The following is a 21,615-nucleotide window of genomic DNA, read 5'->3' as shown; positions in this document are numbered from 1 at the left end:
AAGGGGACAAGAGGAGAAGAGGGTAGGTCGGAACACCTGATGTCGATTTTACGGCTTGGGTAATATTGTGCATAATAACAGCCCAGCTTCTGACAATTATTGTTAATTAACAGAAACAATTTGTCAAACCAATGTTACAAGTTCACATTGAATCTCTTTTCAGTCCTTTGGAAATGGTGGATCTCAAACACAGCTATTTATTTATTTTATTTATTTCACCTTTATTTAACCAGGTAGGCAAGTTGAGAACAAGTTCTCATTTACAATTGCGACCTGGCCAAGATAAAGCAAAGCAGTTCGACAGATACAACGACACAGAGTTACACATGGAGTAAAACAAACATACAGTCAATAATACAGTATAAACAAGTCTATATACAATGTGAGCAATTGAGGTGAGAAGGGAGGTAAAGGCAAAAAAGGCCATGGTGGCAAAGTAAATACAATATAGCAAGTAAAACACTGGAATGGTAGTTTTGCAATGGAAGAATGTGCAAAGTAGAAATAAAAATAATGGGGTGCAAAGGAGCAAAATAACTAAATAAATTAAATACAGTTGGGAAAGACGTAGTTGTTTGGGCTAAATTATAGGTGGGCTATGTACAGGTGCAGTAATGGCATATATTAATCTGTGAGCTGCTCTGACAGTTGGTGCTTAAAGCTTGTGAGGGAGATAAGTGTTTCCAGTTTCAGAGATTTTTGTAGTTCGTTCAAGTCATTGGCAGCAGAGAACTGGTAGATCCTCCTTGGTAGATCAAATCATCTTATCCCTTTTAGCAATAAGATTAGAGAGACTAAAGATGTTATTTTTCTGTGTGGGAGCCACGGGACATTCTGCCTCAGAATTATGAATGACCTACTTGGGTACCAGATGTATTTGTGCTGACCTTCCACTCCTTGCTGCTCCTTGTCCTATGCCAACATGACAAGGAGTGGAATGGAGTGGCATGATGGCGCAAACAGATCTGGGACCCGGCTAATGAATGACCAAGATGGCCTTCAATCATAAGATCTATGGTCAAAATTCTTATTCAGTGTGTGGACGTTCAATCCTCTGCAATACTCTGAACAACTATTGCCATAAAGTGTTGTCCCTGCAGTTCAGAGAGTTTACAAAAAGATAAATAGGACCTCTGTATGATACTGAGGTATGAGAAAAGGTAACCTGACCCTTGTCATTGGTGTGGCCTTGCTCTATTGGAACAGACAGAGACCACTGGTATTCCTGTGAGGCACAGCAGAGCAGGAATACTGGTCAGAGGACACCGGTTAAGCTCAGGTGGTGTGTGCCACAAAATACAGGGGATAGGAACCCTATTGGTTCCCCACCGTGGAAGAACAGACACCACATTGATACCAGAGGTGGCAAGTTGCATTTGTGCTGGAGACAGGTGGGTCGGTAAGGGTACGGTAGTGGTGATAACACCTTTGGGCTGAGCTGCTGTGCCGATGGGAGAAGGAGGAGGAAGGAAACCGAAGTGGGCCTGGAGCCCAATGAGAGACAGGATGGCTGAGCAGAAAGTTAGGTAACCCCCATTACAATATATCTCTTCACCTAGAACCTGGAGGATTCAATCTAACAATAATGTGAAAGGAGGAAACATTTTGTGTTGCCCTATGCCAGCATTTCCATTTACAAAGTGTTTATGTCTGTGTTTTTCCATGTCTGTGTGTGGGTGTGTGTCTGTTTGTGTGTGTGCCTGTGTCACTTGGGCTGCTTGCGTGGGTGTATGTGCGTGTTTCCCTCCTCCGTAGCCTCCCTGCTAAGCTGATTAATGGGGGCGTGACAGGGCTGGTGGGTGTGAGCTGTGTGTTTCGTAATGATCGGGCCAAGACCCTCCGACAGAACCAGCAGGGTGCCCGGAGTCCACACCGGAATGTGAGTACTGCCTTGTTTTCCCGTAGCCAAAAAGTCCAAATTGGCTATTTTGTAAAAATGAATGAAAACCAAAATGAGCTTTTGTAAAATTGTATTTAAGGTTAGGCATAACATTAGCAGTGTAGTTAAGGTTAGGTTTAAATTCACATTTTAGGAAGATAAATTGTTTATTACTTTGTGAGTTTGGTAAGTGGTGATGACCTACTGCCTCCCTGTTATGGCTGCAACCCTTTGTTCTCAATTTCCGCCTGAAGACATTCCCAAATCTAACTGCCTGTAGCTCAGCCCCAAGGCAAGGATATGCATATTCTTGGTATCATTTGAATGGAAACATTCTGAAGTTTGTGTAAATGTTAATTGAATGTAGGAGAATATAACACAGTAGATCTGGTGGAAGAAAAGAGAAAGAAAGAGCATACGTTTTCTGTTTTTTATTGTTGTAGTTTCATCTTTCACATGTACTAGAATAGCCACACAGTCAGATAGGATGCTGGAGATAATTTTGATGGATAACACAAGAAGGCAACTGTAGGTGTGCAAAGTCTGAGACTGATAACTTCAGGAATGGGTGAGCTACATGACATTTAGCATGAAGTTCCCCAGGTGTCCCACACAAGTTGCTCAAATGTACCCAAGTAGCCGAATTGGTGAAATGACCTATAACTATATACAGCAGTGCAAATAACTATATACAACATATCAAAAAGCAATTCTAACACACACACACAAAAAATGTTTTAAAATATATTTGAAAATAAATATTTTTAAAAAAAACAGTACTTGGAAGTCCTCGTCATAATATGTTGCTGCCTGTGCCTTGTCCCAAAGCAGTCTCTTTCTGATGTAAAGCAGAGGCAAACTGAACAAGTGGTGCATTTCATGCGACACAGAACACAACAACGCCTCCATGCTGTGCCCTTTTGGCTCTGAGGCACAGTCATGCCTGCAGTAATGAACTATGGCATATGAACACCACTGGGGGCACAGGTAGAGCGGGCAGCTTGGCACCGGGGCCTCCCAGTCGGAGTCGCTATCACTGTGAAAGAAAAAAATTAAAAAATATTTGTATTGTATGAGCCTTTTATCATCACATAAAATAAACAGATATGTAATTGATTGTATAGAGCAGAGGGAACAGTCACTAAGGTGTTCCATTCAACTCCGGCCATTGTTGTATATATACACACACGCACGCACGCACGCACGCACGCACGCACGCACGCACACACACACACACACACACACACACACACACACACACACACACACACACACACACACACACACCCAAACAAACCAACACCCAAAAACAAACTACACATGAAACTACATTTCATTGCAAAAAAAAAAGATATATATTTTTATTTTTTATATATAATATATATTTTTATATTTCATAAAACGGCATTAGCACTTACCCGTCCAGAAGTACGTCCTGTCCTTGCAGAAACAGCACCTCAGTTCGTTTGAATAATAACACTCCAAGATTCCTCAAACTAAAAATCTGTCTCACTTTCACTTTTACTTTAGAGTTTGACTTCGCTTTACATTAAGTTTTCGCCAGGATATCTTCAATGAAATCGTTGAAACTACAACTTTCCGAAATACAGCTGCGCGTAAAAAGCAACCCCTCTGATCGTCAAGGCGAAAATAGAGTTCCCTGCGTGTGCGATTACAAGAAAGGAATTGTGGTCCAACCCCAAACCATTACATACTGGCGTTTACCTCAGCTCATTGGCTATCTACCCAGCTAGATTTCAAGAAGATCAGTGGTCATTGGGCAGAACTATAGTCAATCAATGAAGCTTCGCTAAAATTATTGCTGTGTCTGGTAGTCATTTATCATTGTCTTCAAATCAGCTCACATCTCCCTGCAAAAAAACCAACAGGTGTGTGACTGTGTTGCAAACAAACAGAGGAATGCGCTGACACCCACCATGACTATGTAAACGATTGTTTACAGGGGCGAATCAAGCCGAATGCTTCGTAAAAATTTGATAGAGATGGAATTCACTGCACAAATAGTTTACAAAATGTTTAGATTTAGGCTATAAAAATGGATTTTATCAAAGAAAACGGCACTTCATTTGATCAATGGGATACTCAGGAAGAGAAATAAGAGCAAGATATCAGAATGTAAGTCATAATTTTACCTTCAGATGTAAATGTGTAAAAACTGTCATGGCAGAAAATGTTTCTCTTCTTGATTGCTCTTCTCAAACAAAAGCATGGGATTTGTTCTCTGTAATAGCTATTTTAAATTGGAAAACGTAGATTGATTACCAAGATTCGATTATTTTGAAGGGTGTAAGACACTTGCATTTTCAAGAATGTTTAATGTTACGAAATTGTAATTTTAGTTGTCACCCTGAAATTTCCCCTGATGTTGATCCCTGTACAGGGACAGCAGCCATAACAGGCTATTAGGTTTAAATTCACATTTTAGGAAGATAGATTGTTTATTACTTTGTGAGTTTGGTAAGTGGTGATGACCAGGTGGCGAATCGCATCTCTGCATGTCTGGCAGACATATCAGTGTGGATGACGGATCACCACCTCAAGCTGAACCTCGGCAAGACGGAGCTGCTCTTCCTCCCGGGGAAGGACTGCCCGTTCCATGATCTCGCCATCACGGTTGACAACTCCACTGTGTCCTCCTCCCAGAGCGCTAAGAACCTTGGCGTGATCCTGGACAACACCCTGTCGTTCTCAACTAACATCAAGGCGGTGGCCCGTTCCTGTAGGTTCATGCTCTACAACATCCGCAGAGTACGACCCTGCCTCACACAGGAAGCGGCGCAGGTCCTAATCCAGGCACTTGTCATCTCCCGTCTGGACTACTGCAACTCGCTGTTGGCTGGGCTCCCTGCCTGTGCCATTAAACCCCTACAACTCATCCAGAACGCCGCAGCCCGTCTGGTGTTCAACCTTCCCAAGTTCTCTCACGTCACCCCGCTCCTCCGCTCTCTCCACTGGCTTCCAGTTGAAGCTCGCATCCGCTACAAGACCATGGTGCTTGCCTACGGAGCTGTGAGGGGAACGGCACCTCAGTACCTCCAGGCTCTGATCAGGCCCTACACCCAAACAAGGGCACTGCGTTCATTCACCTCTGGCCTGCTCGCCTCCCTACCACTGAGGAAGTACAGTTCCCTCTCAGCCCAGTCAAAACTGTTCGCTGCTCTGGCCCCCCAATGGTGGAACAAACGCCCTCACGACGCCAGGACAGCGGAGTCAATCACCACCTTCCGGAGACACCTGAAACCCCACCTCTTTAAGGAATACCTAGGATAGGATAAGTAATCCTTCTCACCCCCCCTTTAAGATTTAGATGCACTATTGTAAAGTGACTATTCTACTGGATGCCATAAGGTGAATGCACCAATTTGTAAGTCGCTCTGGATAAGAGCGTCTGCTAAATGACTTAAATGTAATGTAAAATGTGGTGATGACCTCTTTTACTTTGTTCACACAATAAAATTAAAAAGTAAATAAAAAAAATAAATAAATACAGTTTATTGAACTGGATGAAAGAGAGAATAGTTCTGTTTTGACTCATGCACACAGTAATTGTTTTCAAGTAATCAGACTAAACTGAGGGCAGATTAGGTCAAATGTGTTTTTGAACATTTGCATTCAAAACAAGTGTTTGGTGCTGTTTTGGTGAGCACTACAATACTGAGTGGCTTCCACAAGAAATCAGACAGGGAAAATAATCAATTCTTGACTCTATAGTACTAGTTATTGACATGCTTGGCTCTACTGGTTGTCTAGTACAAACAACTGTCTATCTCTATACATCTGTACACACTATGGCATCATAGGGTTGAGTGGGCATTGAGCCTATATTTACGTTGGTGAAGTGAGTTACTGGTTGGCACAGGAGTGATCCTTTGGCATCCTGACATTAATTAAGTAACAATCTAGTAGCTGCTAATGAAGTTTAATCAAATCAATGGAAAATCAAACTGTGAACCAAATGTGAACCAATTCAAGTTAGAATCCTTAGTTGATACATCTATTTTTGGACTTATAAATGAATGATATTTACCTATTGATTCTTGAAGAATATAACTTATAAATGCCTCACGAGCTTAGTTCAACTGTTGTACCCCATCAGAACCCAAATATATACATAAATAAATATATACAAATATATCTGTTTGTAAACAATGTAAACAGTATCGTGGATGGTCAGTCCTTGCATCCATAGTCACGTCTAATCAAGGTGGGTGGAATCAGGCGCAGATAGCGATATGAAAGTTTATTCTCCGGTGAACAAGAAACACGGTCAACCCAATGCACACAGGGTGAACAATCCAACACAGAATAAAAGACGAACCGGAGAATAAGAACACAAGAATACACCGACAGACATAGATGACAAATAAACAATCCCGCACAAAACAAGGGCGGGACAACCTACTATATATACAGACACTAATAAACTAAACAACACACAGGTGAAACCAATCAGACAAAACCAACAGATACACGAAAAGGGATCGGTAGTGGCTAGTAGGACGGTGACGACGACCGCCGAGCCCCGCCCGAACGGGTAGGAGAGCCAACCTCGGCGGAAGTCGTGACAGTACCCCCCCCCTGACGCGCGGCTCCTGCAGCGCGCCGCCACCGTCCTCGAGGACGACCCGGAGGACGAGGTGCTGTGCGATCCGGGTGGAGGCGGTGGAATTCTATCAGGAGAGAAGGGTCCAAAATGTCCCTCACCGGAACCCAGCATCTCTCCTCCGGGCCGTACCCCTCCCAGTCCACGAGGTACTGTAGGCCCCCCACCCGGCGTCTCGAATCCAAAATGACTCGAACTGTGTACGCCGGGGACCCCTCGATGTCCAGAGGGGGCGGAGGGACCTCAGGCACCTCACCTTCTTGCAGGGGACCAGCCACCACCGGCCTGAGGAGAGACACATGAAACGAGGGGTTAATACGGTAATACCTAGGAAGTTGTAACCTGTAACACACCTCGTTTATTCTCCTCAGGACTTTGAACGGCCCCACACACTGCGGCCCCAGCTTCCGACAGGGCAGGTGGAGGGACAGGTTTCGGGTCGAGAGCCAGACCCTGTCCCCCGGTGCAAACACGGGGGTCTCACTGCGGTGCTGGTCAGCGCTCCTCTTCTGCCGTTCTCCCGCTAACCGTCATGAGTCCTGAACGGCTTTCCAGGTGTCCTTGGAGCGCTGTACCCATTCCTCCACCGCAGGAGCCTCGGTCTGACTCTGATGCCATGGAGCCAGGACCGGCTGGTAACCTAACACACACTCAAAAGGAGAGAAGTTAGTAGAGGAGTGGCGTAAGGAGTTCTGGGCTAGTTCGGCCCATGGAACATACCTTGCCCATTCACCAGGCCGGACCCGACAATAGGACCGCAGAAACCTGCCCACATCCTGGTTTACGCTCTCCACCTGCCCATTACTCTCGGGGTGAAAACCTGAGGTTAAGCTAACCGAGACCCCCAGTCTCTCCATAAACACCCTCCACACTCTGGACGTGAATTGGGGACCCCGATCAGAGACGATGTCCTCAGGCACCCCATAGTGCCGGAAGACATGGGTAAACAAAGCCTCAGCAGTCTGCAGGGCCGTAGGGAGACCGGGCAATGGAATGAGGCGACAGGACTTAGAAAACCGATCCACAACGACCAGGATCGTAGCACTTCCCTGGGACGGGGGAAGGTTGGTAAGAAAATCCACCGATAAGTGTGTCCACGGCCGTTGTGGAACGGGGAGGGGTTGTAATTTCCCTCTAGGCAGGTGCCGAGGAGCCTTGCTCTGAGCACACACTGAGCAGGAGGAGACATAAAATCTCACGTCTTTAGCCAGTGTGGGCCACCAGTATCTCCCTCTCAGACTCTGCACTGTCCTCTTGATACCAGGATGACCCGAGGAGGGAAGAGTATGAGCCCACCGAATCAGCTTGTCCCGGACCACTCTCGGCACGTACTTGGTCCCTACTGGACAGTTAGGAGGAGCCGGCTCTGACTGTGAGGCCCTCTCTATCTCAGCGTCCACCTCCCATACCACCGGTGCCACGAGACATGACGGTGGAATGATGGGAGTTGGCTCAACTGACCGTTCCTCGGTATCATAGAGGCGAGACAGTGCGTCAGCTTTGGTGTTTTGGGAGCCTGGCCGATATGTGAGGGTAAAATGGAACCTGGTAAAAAAAACATGGCCCATCTAGCCTGACGTGGATTTAGTCTCTTAGCTGCCCGGATGTACTCGAGATTACGATGGTCAGTCCAGATGAGAAAAGGGTATTTAGCCCCCTCAAGCCAATGTCTCCACACCTTCAGAGCCTTGACTACAGCTAACAACTCCCGGTCCCCCACATCATAGTTTCGCTCCGCTGGGCTGAGCTTGCTCGAAAAGAAAGCACACGGGCGGAGCTTGGATGGCACGCCCGAGCGTTGGGACAGCACGGCTCCAACCCCAGCCTCGGACGCATCCACCTCCACTATGAACGCTGAAGAGGGGTCCGGATGCGCCAACACGGGCGCATTGGTGAACAGCTCCTTCAGACGACTGAAAGCTCTGCCCGCCTCTGCTGACCAGCACAAGCGCACCGGTCCTCCCTTCAGCAGTGAGGTGATGGGAGCAGCCACCTGAACAAAACCCCGGATAAACCTCCGGTAGTAATTGGCAAACCCTAAAAACCGCTGCACTTCTTTCACCGTGGTCGGAGTCGGCCAATTACGCACGGCTGTAACGCGATCATCCTCCATCACCACCCCGGAGGTGGAAATACGATACCCCAGGAAGGAAACGGATTGTTTGAAAAACTCACATTTCTCGGCCTTACAATACAGGTCATGTTCCAGTAGTCGCCCAAGTACCTTTACGCACCAGAGACACATGATCCGCGCGTGTGGTAGAATAGATCAAGATGTCATCAATGTACACTACCACTCCCTGCCCGAGCAGGTCTCGGAGAATCTCATCTACGAAGGATTGGAAAACGGCTGGAGCATTCTTCAACCCGTATGGCATGACGCAGTACTCATAATGACCAGAAGTAGTACTAAATGCGGTTTTCCACTCATCTCCTCCCCGGATACGTACCAGATTATACGCGCTCCTCGGGTCCAGTTTTGTGAAGAAGCGTGCCCCGTGAAATGATTCCATTGCCGTAGCGATGAGAGGTAGTGGGTAACTAAACCCCACTGTGATGGAATTTAGACCTCTATAATCAATACACGGACGCAGACCTCCATCCTTCTTCTTCACAAAAAATAAACTCGAGGAGACGGGTGATACGGAGGGCTGAATGTACCCCTGTCCATCGCAACTGTCTCCTCCTGGGACAATGGATACACGTGACTCCTAGGAAGTGCAGCGTTTTCCAGAAGGTTTATCGCGCAGTCCTCTCGACGATGAGGTGGTAATTGGGTCGCCTTCCCTTTACTAAAGGCGATAGCCAAATCGGCATATTCAGAGGGAATGCGCACGGTGGAAGCTTGGTCTGGACTCTCCACAGTAGTCGCACCAACGGCAACTCCTATACACCTACCTGAACACTCCTCTGACCACCCCTTAAGAGCCCCCTGTCGCCAGGAAATCACCAGGTTGTGTTGAGCTAACCAGGGAACCCCCAACACCACTGGAAACGCAGGTGAATCTATAAGGAACAGGCTAATCTGCTCCTTATGATCACCCTGCGTTACCATGTCCAGCGGCACCGTAGCCTCCCTAATTTCTCCAGACCCTAATGGTCGGCTATCTAAGGAGTGAACGGGGAAAGGTCGATCTAACGACACCAGGGGAATCCCCAGCCTTCACGCAAGACCACGATCCATAAAATTCCCAGCTGCGCCTGAATCGACTAGCGCCTTATGCTGTATAGAGGGGGAAAACCCAGGGAAAGAAATCAATACAAACACATGACCGACAGGAAGCTCTGAATGAGTTTGGTGCTTACTCACCTGGGGTGATCGAGCAGTGTTCCGCCTGTCCTCCCGACTCCTAGACGAGTTCCTCCAGCACCGGTCGGACGTGTGCCCTCGTCGACCACAACTGGTGCAGGAGGACACTCCTCCTCCGGTCCCCCTCGAAGCCGTACCTCCTAATTCCATAGGGATAGGGACAGGGGGGCTGGGGATAGGAAACGACAGGACCTGATCCGAAAGCCCGCGAGCAGCCAGCAGGTTGTCGAGACGGATAGCCAGATCGATAAGTCCATCCAGTGTGAATGTGGTGTCCCGACATGCCAGCTCCCTGCGGACGTCCTCCCTGAGACAACATCGAAAATGATTCATCAAGGCCCTGTCGTTCCATCCTGCTCCTGCTGCCAAAGTCCTAAACTCTAAAGCAAAATCCTGTACGCTCCTCGTCTCCTGACGCAGGTGGAACAGCCGTTCACCCGCCGCCCGACCCTCGGGTGGATGGTCAAAAACAGCTCGGAATCGGCGGGTGAACTCTGGGTAATTATCCTTAGCCGAGTCCGGACCATTCCACACTGCGTTGGCCCACTCGAGGGCTTGCCCAGTCAAACAGGAGACTAGGGCGCACACACTCTCCTCTCCAGAGGGAGCAGGACGCACGGTAGCCAGGTATAGTTCCAGTTGAAGGAGGAAACCCTGGCACCCAGCCACCGATCCGTCATACCCCCGTGGGAGTGTCAGGCGAAGAGCCCCAGAGCCAGATGTGGTCGCAAAAACAGGAGGTGCTGGAGAAGGAGTTGCTAGAGATGAGGTGGGGAGGCCACTCCTCTCCCATCGATCCATTCTCTCCATCATTTGGTCCATAGCAGAACCAATCCGGTGAATCACGCTGGTATGATGGAGGACCCTCTCCTCCATCGATGGGAGAGGAGACGCTGCTGCTCCTGCTGATTCCATGGGTGGTGCGGGATTCTGTCACGTCTAATCAAGGTGGGTGGAATCAGGCGCAGAGAGCAGATAGCGATATGGAAGTTTATTCTCCGGTGAACAAGAAACACGGTCAACCCAATACACACAGTGTGAACAATCCAACACAGAATAAAAGACGAACCGGAGAATAAGAACACAAGATACACCGACAGACATAGATGACAAATAAACAATCCCACACAAAACAAGGGCGGGACAACCTACTATATATACAGACACTAATAAACTAAACAACACACAGGTGAAACCAATCAGACAAAACCAACAGATTTACGAAAAGGGATCGGTAGTGGCTAGTAGGACGGTGACGACGACCGCCGAGCACCGCCCGAACGGGCAGGAGAGCCAACCTCGGGCGGAAGTCGTGACATCCATAGTGCTGTCTATTAATTTAAGAGTGGTTACATTTCTACAGGCCCATCCCTCAGCTTATTGATTCAATTAATGATTCTAACTTTAAAGGAAAGTGTCCATCAATTAGGTTTGTAGTGTGTAGCTGTGTTTAAGTGATGCTGAACAACCAACATTCTGTGATGTAGCGTTTTGTTAAGATTGACAAGACACTGTATTGTAAGGAAAAGCAAATTACTAAATGCTATTCATTGTTTATGCATGGTCAATAAGCCTCAGTTAAATGTCGTGAAGAGGGCACAACAAAACCTTTTCCCCTCAGGAGACTGAAAATATTTGGCATGGGTCCCCAGATCCTCAAAAGTTTCTACAGCTGCACCATTAAGAGCATCCTGACCGGTTGCATCACTGCTCGACATCTGACCATCAGGCGCTACAGAGGTTAGTGCAAACAGCCCAGTACATCACTGGGGCCAAGCTTCCTGCCATCCAGGACCTATATACTAGGCGGTGTCAGAGGAAAGCCCAAAGCCCTCCAGTCACCCAAGTTATAGACTGTTTTTCCTCTGCTATCGCATGGCAAGTGGTACCGGAGCACCAAGTCTAGGACCAAAAGGCTCCTCAACAGCTTCTACCCCCAAGCCATTAGACCGCTGAACAATTCATAAAATCACCACCAGACAATTTACCTTCACCCTCCCTTTTGTACACTGCTGCTACTCGCTGTTTGTTTGTTTTCTATGCATAGTCACTTCGCCCTCATCTACATGTACAGATTACCTGAACAAGCCTGTACCACCACACACTGACTTGGTACCGGTGCCCCCTGTATATAGCCTCATTATTGTTATTCTTATTGTGTTACTTTTTATATTAGTCTACATGGTAAATATGTTCTTCCTCTTAAGCTTCACTGTTGGTCAAGGGCTTGTAAGTAAGCATTTCACAGTAAAGGCTACACTTGTTGTATTTGGTGCATGTGACAAATAAAGTTTGATTTGATTTATAAGATATATCATGAATATATCAGACAGTTCACCCAAACTGATTTTTACCTGAATACTTCTCCTTTTGATGTGAAGGCTGGACTGTTTGACGAAGACAGTAAAGATGGAAGGCTACTTTGGGATGTATAGAGGTACTATTTCCCTGGATTTATGTAATGTACAATTCTGTGTTGAGTGTAGCTGACACGGCCTAAATTGAAATAACTGCTATAAACCATGTATTATACCCTTTGAAAGTATTGAGCACCTAGAGTTATTAACTAGCCTAGAGCTAATCATATGAAAGTGCAGGGGACGTTTTTTTACTGACGTTAACTGTAGATTGTGTTGTTATAATCCATTACTATTTTTTCCGCAGGTGCAGCTGTGAATCTCACTCTTGTCACACCAGAGAATGCCATTAAACTGGCAGCAAATAATATCTTCAGACAGAAGCTCTCCAAGGACGGGAAACTAACTTTTTGTCCTAGCACAGCACTTACACTTTTAACTATTTAACTGAAACATAAATTTACATACCTTAGAGTACTTTTTTATCCATCAAGTTAACATAACATTCATGTAATAAAGTCAGACGAACTAAGGTGCTATTGCTACAGTAAACTGTCTCATTTTATCAGGGGTGATGCCATTATTGTTATTATTGCTATGTGTCTATTTATTAGTCTGTTAACCCTGTCATTTGGCCCACAGGAAGTTGCCCCTGTGGGGGGAGATACTGGCAGGATGTGGGGCGGGGACCTGCCAGATGATAGTGACCACACCCATAGAGATGCTCAAGATCCATTTGCAGGACGCAGGAAGGTTGGTTGAGTTCTGTGAACCGTTTGTCCTTAGGCCAACCACATCTCAGACTGCTGCTGAAGTTTTTTGGCACTGATGTGATGTGTGTGTGTGTGACAGCTGACATAAGCAGAGTGGTCCAAGCACACACTGCAGCTTCTGGTCCAGCTCCTGGTCCATCTCCTCCAGCCCAGCCTGCCCCTCCACCTCACACCCCTGCCGTCCGTATTACCCTGGAGCTACTGAAGACACACGGCCTGCCAGGCCTCTACCAGGGAGCAGGAGCCACACTGATGAGGTGTGACACTCTCTCTGTCTCTCTCTCTGCCTCTGACAAATCCACATAGGCAAATAGCATAGAAAGTGAAAAGCTAAAGGAAAGAATGATATTATACAAATTGTACGTGTCAAACAAACGCACACCGCACGCACACACTCAATCACTCACTCACTCCCTGTGGTACAAGCACACAACAGGAGGTTGAGGCCCCGTAATTGGAGAGGATGGGCTTGTGGTAATGGCTGGAGCGGAATCAGTGGAACGGTATCAAATACTGTACACTAAACACATGGTTCCAGGTGTTAGATGACATTCCATTCGCGCCGTTCCGTACATCAATATGACCCGTCCTCCCCTCAGCAGCCTCCTGTGAAGCACACACACATTTCTCTTGTTCAGTTTGGAATGACATAATCCTGAACTGACTGAACTGAGGTAACCTGCTAGACTCACTGTCAGGCCTGATTTGACTCATTTTACTGGTGATTAGTTCGTGGCAAAGACTTTGATTTACTTCTTGTAAAGGCTGCCTGATTTACATATACCACATATTGCATCGCTCCGTTCAATATTTTGTATTTCTGTTGATACGTTTGTCTTTTACATATGTACAGTACTTACTGTATGTGTGGTCTGGCACCCTGGCTAATCAAGGCCAACATAAATCAATAGGTTACTGCAGTTATTGTATGTCTGGCAGGCTGAATCTAGCTGTGGACCGACTGAAACATGCCTGTGTTCTTTTCGTATTCCAGGGATTTTCCTTTCTCTATGATCTACTTCCCGCTGTTCACCAACCTGAACACGCTGTGAAGGGCCGAGTAGTCATGGAGACTTGCAGGAGCGGGCCCCCTTCCTACAGCCGGATCAGTGGCAGCTGTAGCTGTCACACCACTTGACGGTGAGAGAGGTCCTTCTGTAGCTCAGTTGGTAGAGCATGGCGCTTGTAACGCCAGGGTAGTGGGTTCGATTCCCGGGACCACCCATACGTAGAATGTATGCACACATGACTGTAAGTCGCTTTGGATAAAAGCGTCTGCTAAATGGCATATATATATATATAGACGCAGGGAAGGGCTGGGGGAGCCCCATAAAGGAGAGATAAACCACTGTATTTAGTAGCAGTGCATGTCATTCAGTCCGAAACATTAATGTCCACAATAAGACCATCTAATCTGTAGATGTCATACAGGGGCAGTTTGTAAGGGCTGATTCCTGTGTTTGGGTTGGGATTGCAAAGGCTATTTCATTTGATTAGCGGTTTACAATTAAATTATACCATGAGACCCCAATTACAATGGTATGAAATATATTATCAATAACTCTACAATCCCAGAGCATGATACCCACATTGTCTGTACTTTAAGGGCAGTTGAGTTTACATTGGTTTCAGTGTGTGTGTGTGTTTGTTGGCAGTCATAAAGACTCGTATACAGACCTTGCAGAAGGGGGGGACACATGCCGTGGCATTGTTGACTGCACACGGTAAGGCTTGCACCATAAAACACACATTTCTCCAATATGTATGTGCTAACCTTTGGTTGACAGCAGGTTTCTCACACTTCCATAGGAGGATCTGGAGGATCTGTGATCTTCCTGTCTGGGTTGGCGCCCCCCCCCTTGGGTTGTGCCGTGGCGGAGATCTTTGTGGGCTATACTCGGCCTTGTCTCAGGATGGTAAGTTGGTGGTTGAAGATATCCCTCTAGTGGTGTGTGGGCTGTGCTTTGGCAAAGTGGGTGGGGTTATATCCTTCCTGTTTGGCCCTGTCCGGGGCTGTCCTCAGATGGGGCTACAGTGTCCCCTGACCCCTCCTGTCTCAGCCTCCAGTATTTATGCTGCAGTAGTTTATGTGTCGGGGGGCTAGGGTCAGTTTGTTATATCTGGAGTACTTCTCCTGTCCTGTGTGAATTTAAGTGTGCTCTCTCTAATTCTCTCTTTCTCTCTCTCGGAGAACCTGAGCCATAGGACCATGCCTCAGGACTACCTGACATGATGACTCTTTGCTGTCCCCAGTCCACCTGGCTGTGCTGCTGCTCCAGTTTCAACTGTTCTGCCTTATTATTATTGGACCATGCTGGTCATTTATGAACATTTGAACATCTTGGCCATGTTCTGTTATAATCTCCACCCCGCACAGCCAGAAGAGGACTGGCCACCCCACATAGCCTGGTTCCTCTCTAGGTTTCTTCCTAGGTTTTGGCCATTCCAGGGAGTTTTTCCGAGCCACCGTGCTTCTACACCTGCATTGCTTGCTGTTTGGGGTTTTAGGCTGGGTTTCTGTACAGCACTTTGAGATATCAGCTGATGTACGAAGGGCTATAATAAATACATTTGAATTTAATTAAAGGGTCCAGCAACATTCCTCAAGGGGGCAACTAGTCGCGCACTGGTCATCAACCCCCTCTTTGGCACCGCACAGGGGGTCTACTTCCTGGGCGTAGGAGAGCAGTTGCTAGGGCTACTGGGATAGCAGCAGCATGTGTCAGTGTCCCTTACAGTACAAAACATACTGCTTCATTCAGCAGTGAATTGAGGGAGAGATTACTCTCCGTGGTTCTTATGCAAAGGCTTTGCCATCACAAAGGAAGTTACCAAGCTATCATGGTTTGACAAAAGCACTTTATATGTAAGTGACAAATCCATCAACATTTGTTTTTAAACTATCAAACATTTTATTTACTAATGTTGTATAATGCTGACTACACTGCCATGAGAAGTCTAAAATGTGTCCGGCAATTCAAAGCAATTGGTCCACCTTTCACAGATCCTTTTCGTTTCATGAAAAAGGACAACCTCCACATTGGCTTTCCTCCCCAGTGAGTTTCTTTCCCATCCTTGTGTCCAGAGTTGTAATCTTGGACTCCTCCTGTTAATGCTTTAATCCCAGTCTCTGTACTGTAACCCACTGAACAGCCAGGCTCCTCTCCTACAGGTTAAGACTGGGCCTGCACTCAGAAGTCTTACCTTCCTGTTCTCCACAACTCAGGCTCAGAAGCAAACCTCTTCAGAGCTAGCTGTAACTGTTAGCTTAACCTTTTTTAATGCATCTTTGAATTACATGTCATGCAAACAATAAAAATGATGCAAATAAAGCCTTATTTCTGGTGATGGAGTCTCGTCCGAAACATCTTGCGTTTATCTTACACATTTTGCAATTCAGCAGAAGTTAGTTTGATGTACAATTTAGGCTATACTATGATAAGACCCATTAAAAAAAGTACCAGGTTCTTGCCAACGCACTTTGGATTAAGTCCAATAGGTGGCAATGAAAGCATTTTGTTTTATACATTTTATGATAGGATTGGAATAACCATTTTATTCCTCATTGGAGAACATCTGAATTGAATGAACAATCTGTACAAACAGTGAATATTCATGTTTCTTTGTTGCATATGTATTGTTAATCACATGGGTAAGTAACAACAAAAGACATTCATTCTCCAATCCAATATGTTCCCTCAACACACAAAATACACACAAACATCAAAAGGAATACAGCGGCAGCCACCCTGTTAGGTGTTTGGACACCTTACAGTAAACAAAAATAACTTGATTATTCCTCAAGGGAAAGTAAGGGGACAATGAGACAACCCTTAGTGATGGGAGGGGAGCAGTGGTAAACTGAGGAGGTAGTATAAAACACTTGTGAAAGCCACCTACCCTTGACACCAGACAACACACATTCTCCCTCACATCATGTCTCATAAAACAGTTTCTTACTTTCGAAGATCATATAGATAAGTGCTTAAAGTTGGGAAGATCAGAGAAAGGGTGTTCTTAGGCTCTGCTCAACTTTCAACATATCCAGCCCAAATGAGAGGCTTGTTTGCAGTAACACTTCCAATGATCCCTTAACCTTTGTCTCCAACAGCATCACCATCTTTTAGTCCAAAAACTTACGGTTCGGGTTTGCACCGAACAGAGCTGTTCTGACCTCAGGCATCATCTGTCAGAGAACAAACAGAAAGGTCAGAGAGAATACCTAGCTGTCCCGGTACTACTCAGGATACAGAGTACTCATCAACCGAGCTTACAAAGGATATTAAGGTAGATAAGATCAAGCAGATTAAATGCAACCTCATCCTGTTGGAGTACATGTGACATACTTGGGTTAGTGTTTGGGGTATTTCTATTGTGATTCCTAACCCCTCTTCTGCCTAATATGTCAATACTGTACCTGCTGGGCCATGAGGTCTAGCCTGCTCTCCAGGGTGTTGGCTACCTTGATCTTCCCATTAGCGTTGTACATCTCAATACCTCCAGAGCTGTGGACACCAGAATCATACAGGTCACAGTCACTCGCTGAAGGACCACTATAGCTTGCTTATGTCCTCTTATCTCAATCAATCAGATGGATAGACCCAATTTGCACAGTGTGATAAAGTTAACGTTCAAAAACAGATGTATAACCATTTTAACATAACAGTAAAGTAGATAACAATGCATTCAACTGAAATGTGTCTTCCGCATTTAACCCAACACCTTAATCAGAAAGGTGCAGGGGGCGGCCTTAATCAACTTCGGCATCCAGGAGCAGTTGTTGTTGGTGGTTAACTGCCTTGCTCAAGGGAAAAACGGCAGATTTTCCCCACCTTGCCGGCTTGGGGATTCGAACCAGCAACCTTTTTTCTACTGTCCCGCTTAACTGCTAGGCTACCTGACTCCCATTTTAGCATCCTGGTTGTTGGGTTGTTATTGTACCTCTTGGTCATTGATGTGCTCTTTGTTTAGCCACAATTAATGTGAAATGAAAAGGAATCTCATACATGTCTGGTGAAAGGTGCCGGTCTTGGTCAATGCCGACCTCAATGTTGCTCTTCACAGCAGCTTTATAGATGGGGATATTTTTCTGAACAGCAGCCTACATGGTGAAAACCAAATTGTGAAGGAATCCAAATTCTCTCAAACACAAGTAGGCCAATTCAAGTCATAATACAAGCTGAAATCAGTCATGATACACAGACAATGGCAAAGAATTGAAGTGACTCAACAAGGTATCCCTAATAACATAACACTGACCTGCACCATGGCAATGTCCTGCTGCCGGCAGCGAATTATCACTTTGGGCTCCAGCAGTTGGTAGAATCCCTGAAATTGAAGTCCGGACATAATCAGACCACATATAGTAGCCATGGTTCATTGCATGACAGTGAGTATTAGCGGCACGGCAAACTTCTGTCAGCCTACATGAGTCGGATTACTCCTGAGCGCACAGAAAGACTACCTGCAGAACTAGCCCCTCCAACAAGGCAGGGTACCTCGCCGGGTCCTTGGCAATGTTAGCCAGCCTCTGACGAGCCTCAGTTAGCAGATCCTGACACACATAAAGAAAAAGAGTCAGACATCACTAGCAACAAGAAATCTAAAATGTTGTTGATAGGCGAAACATTTAATGTGGTCAGATAATTGTAGGAAAGACGCCACTAACCGAAATCATGTCATCACGAGCTTTCAGCACCTTCAGTCGAGCCAGGTTCATCAGGTTGGACATCTGACTGTGTGGAGAAGCCAAATATTAAGTGGCAGACTGGCAGTCAAGTACTCTTATCAATGGGAGGCACAACACATGGTTTGGACAGGACAACATGGAGAGAACAAATTATGGTGCAAAAGGGAAGAATACTGCTCTACCAAGAAGGTAAAAAAACTGCTCATTTGGTTGAAAAAGAGTTAATATCATTTTTGCTACATTAAATACATGCTTAATCATGTGGACAAGTATCCTGCCTATATTGTATTGCGTTTTGGAGAAAATGGGGGTCATGTTAGCAGTAACTGCATAAAGTTACTGTGAAACCAAGGTAAATAAGTGAAAATACTTAAAGTACTACTTAAGTCATTTTTTGGGGGTATCTGTACTTTACTATTTATATTTTGACAACTTTTACGCCACTACATTCCTAAAGAAAATAATGTAATTTTTACTCCATACATTTTCTCTGACACCCAAAAGTACTTTTGAATGCTTAACAGGACAGGAAAATTGTCAAATTCACACACTTTTCAAGAGAGCATCCTGGCTCATTCCTATTGCCTCTGATTTGATGGACTCATTAAACACAAACGCTTCATTTTTAAACTATGTCTGAGTGTTGGAGTGTGTCCCTGACTATCCGTGAATAAAAAATTTAAAAATAAATAGTGCCATCTGGTTTGCCATAAGGAATTTTACATTTTTTATACTTGACCTTTTGGTACTTTAGTATATTTTTGAAATTACATTTACTTTTGATACTTAAGTATATTTAAAATCAAATACTTTTACTCAAGTAGTATATTACTGGATGACTTTCACTTGAGTCATTTTCTGTTAAGCTATCTTTACTTTTACTCGAGTATGACAATTGGGTACCTTTTCCACCACTGCCTTTTGCTTGGTAGGGCAGAATAGTGATGTCACGGTGTCATTTTGTAGTTAGCATACTAGCATGCTAGCTGTTCCTGTAGACTTCCAGTCATCGCGCAAACACTTTCAAACTGCACGCAGAGACATATCAATGAGCTCATCAGACTCTGGGTAAGAAGAAGTAGTAATTGCCAAAATGTCGCACTATTTAAATGAGGATCTGCCTCCAGAAAAGATATCATTATGAATGTCCCATTCAATTATTATGTCCCATTCAGCTGAGAAGAATTCACTTCAACTGCTGGGATATAACGGGGAAAAAAACTCACATTTTCTTCTGCTGGTCGATCTGCTTTTCTTTTTTCTCATAGTACTCCATGATCTTGAGCCTTTGTGTCTGCACCAGACGGCCCTTCTCAATGTTGAACTCCTCTTCTGCCTTTAGGAGCAGACAAATGTGTTAATATTTTGTACAGTACCTTTACCAGACTTGCAGGCTAGATGGGAGAGTATTACCTTTGCATCAATTTCTTCTGCTTTCTCATTGGCTTCCTGTTCAATGAAGGCCATCATATGCTTGATCTGTCCAAGGAGAAACAGGGGATGAAGAAGTGTGTAGAACTAATTCTCATGAACAAGTGAGGAATCCACCGTCATAGGTCCCAAAGGCAACTTTTTTAACTAGCTATGCCTAGACGCAGTTCATTGTTGCCTGTATGCCATCTTTCATATAATGCACTTTAAAACATTAGGCAGGGGGGAATTTTTGATTCCCAAAGTGCCTTTCCAACACAAAAAGAGGCACAATATATCAAGGCAAAGCAAATTACTGACATGGCAAACCAATCTACTCATGGATTAGAGTGGGTTGATATGCATAGAAAGCACTAATTAATTAGCCTGTTCTCTAACTTGCTAAATTAAACTAGGCCTAATTGTCCAGTGAAAATCTCACTTTCATCTAAATAATGTTTGACTCATCCTATACTCGTATGTGGCCAAAGCATGAATTGGGAGGGTGAAAAAAAAAACACTTTAAAAAACAACAAAAAAACTCAGTTGTATCTAAAGACAGTTTCAAAAAGTTATTTCCTCATAGATGAGCTGCCAATCAACGGTCTACATATCAATTTTTTTAAATGTAAAGTACAAGCACACATCACATGCAGTAACGTTATGCCCACACATAAAAGCTGCTTTTTAACACACTAAATACATTTTTGTGAAGGAAAACTATTTCACTCATTTTGTAATTAATTATAGATCATATTTCATAGAAATCTAGAAACACTGGACAGTGAGATACATTTTGAATCAGAAGGGGAAGTGCCATGATGCATCGAACCATAGTAGCTCTTTTGACATTTGGTGAGAGCTGACAAATATATAGCTAACTGTATATCTCACATAGCAGACATGTTAACATAGCCAACTAAAAAGAAATCACACAGATTACCGTTTCTACTTTATAATAGTTTGTGTTAGCAAAACTTAGCTAGCTAGAAAAGCTAACTAGACAGCTAGCTTTAGCAAGCAAGATAATGTTACCTGTTTCTGTACGTCGGCATCGCTAAGCGCCATGGCTGGTTCTTCAGTTGTTGTTTTTTGCTTACTAATAAAGGTAGCTAGAAAACAACTGACTAATAATAATCAGCTACTTGATTTGACTAAATAGATTTTCAGTTGCTCATACACGACGTAAAAACATGGGCCTAATGACAAGCAACAAACTGGCACTGAATGTCAGCTGACTGGGTGACAGAGAACTGCGCGTTCACAACAAGGGTCGGTTTACTTCTTCTTTGATGAGGTTTAACGGCGGTTGGCATCCAATAAATGTTGCATTACCGCCACCTACTAGACTGGAGTACAACTCCCTTATACTTCGCTTGAAAAAATATATAAACAAATACCCTACCATCTAACACGACACTCACAACTTGTTTTAAAAAGAAAATAAAAAAATAACCCCATCCTACTCCACTATTTCAATCTATTAGTCCTACCTCAGACCAACAACCTGAAAGGATGGGACACCACCAGTGGCGCCCCGTTATTCAGGGATTGAGCCCCACATTTTTAGCAA

General features: G+C 44.9%; 1 protein-coding gene and 2 long non-coding RNA genes across 6 annotated transcripts; 1 reads left to right on the top strand and 2 right to left on the bottom strand.

Moving 5' to 3' along the window:
- Window positions 1–1,479: 1,479 nt before the first annotated feature.
- LOC118395842 (uncharacterized) lies at window positions 1,480–15,948 on the top strand. Of its 4 annotated transcripts, none has more exons than XR_008066605.1 (9): window positions 1,480–1,879; window positions 11,466–11,553; window positions 12,195–12,250; window positions 12,478–12,923; window positions 13,023–13,200; window positions 13,938–14,083; window positions 14,599–14,667; window positions 14,753–14,859; window positions 15,135–15,948. It is a non-coding gene; the product is annotated as an uncharacterized LOC118395842 (long non-coding RNA). The 4 variants fall into 4 exon arrangements; XR_004828071.2 differs by having other exon boundaries at window positions 11,435–11,553; XR_008066607.1 differs by lacking the exon at window positions 1,480–1,879 and adding an exon at window positions 3,830–4,015.
- On the bottom strand, window positions 2,296–3,685 carry LOC127908284 (uncharacterized). The gene is made up of 2 exons (XR_008066604.1): window positions 3,298–3,685; window positions 2,296–2,915 (listed from the first exon to the last, which is right to left on the bottom strand). It is a non-coding gene; the product is annotated as an uncharacterized LOC127908284 (long non-coding RNA).
- A 238-nt stretch (window positions 15,949–16,186) lies between the features above and the next one.
- LOC118395841 (V-type proton ATPase subunit E 1-like) lies at window positions 16,187–21,316 on the bottom strand. The gene is made up of 9 exons (XM_035789818.2): window positions 21,078–21,316; window positions 20,046–20,111; window positions 19,859–19,968; window positions 18,612–18,678; window positions 18,408–18,497; window positions 18,203–18,271; window positions 17,950–18,044; window positions 17,361–17,448; window positions 16,187–17,129 (listed from the first exon to the last, which is right to left on the bottom strand). Exons 1-9 carry the CDS (start codon window positions 21,108–21,110, stop codon window positions 17,067–17,069), a joined length of 681 nt encoding a protein of 226 aa, XP_035645711.1. The 5' UTR covers window positions 21,111–21,316; the 3' UTR covers window positions 16,187–17,066.
- Between the last annotated feature and the right edge of the window lie 299 nt (window positions 21,317–21,615).

Source organism: Oncorhynchus keta, chromosome 17 (assembly GCF_023373465.1).
Source record: "Oncorhynchus keta strain PuntledgeMale-10-30-2019 chromosome 17, Oket_V2, whole genome shotgun sequence".
NCBI classification, from domain to species: Eukaryota; Metazoa; Chordata; class Actinopteri; order Salmoniformes; family Salmonidae; genus Oncorhynchus; species Oncorhynchus keta.
The sequence above is the reverse complement of the archived record's forward strand: the minus strand, read 5'-3'. Positions and strand labels throughout refer to the sequence as shown.

What these genes read in the sequence shown, in the direction of transcription:
- LOC118395841 (XM_035789818.2), bottom strand. Translation starts at nt 21,110, where the DNA reads ATGGCGCTTAGCGATGCCGACGTACAGAAACAG. An exon ending in CGGCACCTTTCACCAGACAT is followed by an intron (nt 17,449 to 17,949) that starts GTATGAGATTCC and finishes TGGTGTCCACAG; the next exon opens with CTCTGGAGGTATTGAGATGT. An exon ending in TAGACCTCATGGCCCAGCAG is followed by an intron (nt 17,130 to 17,360) that starts GTACAGTATTGA and finishes GTTCTCTGACAG; the next exon opens with ATGATGCCTGAGGTCAGAAC.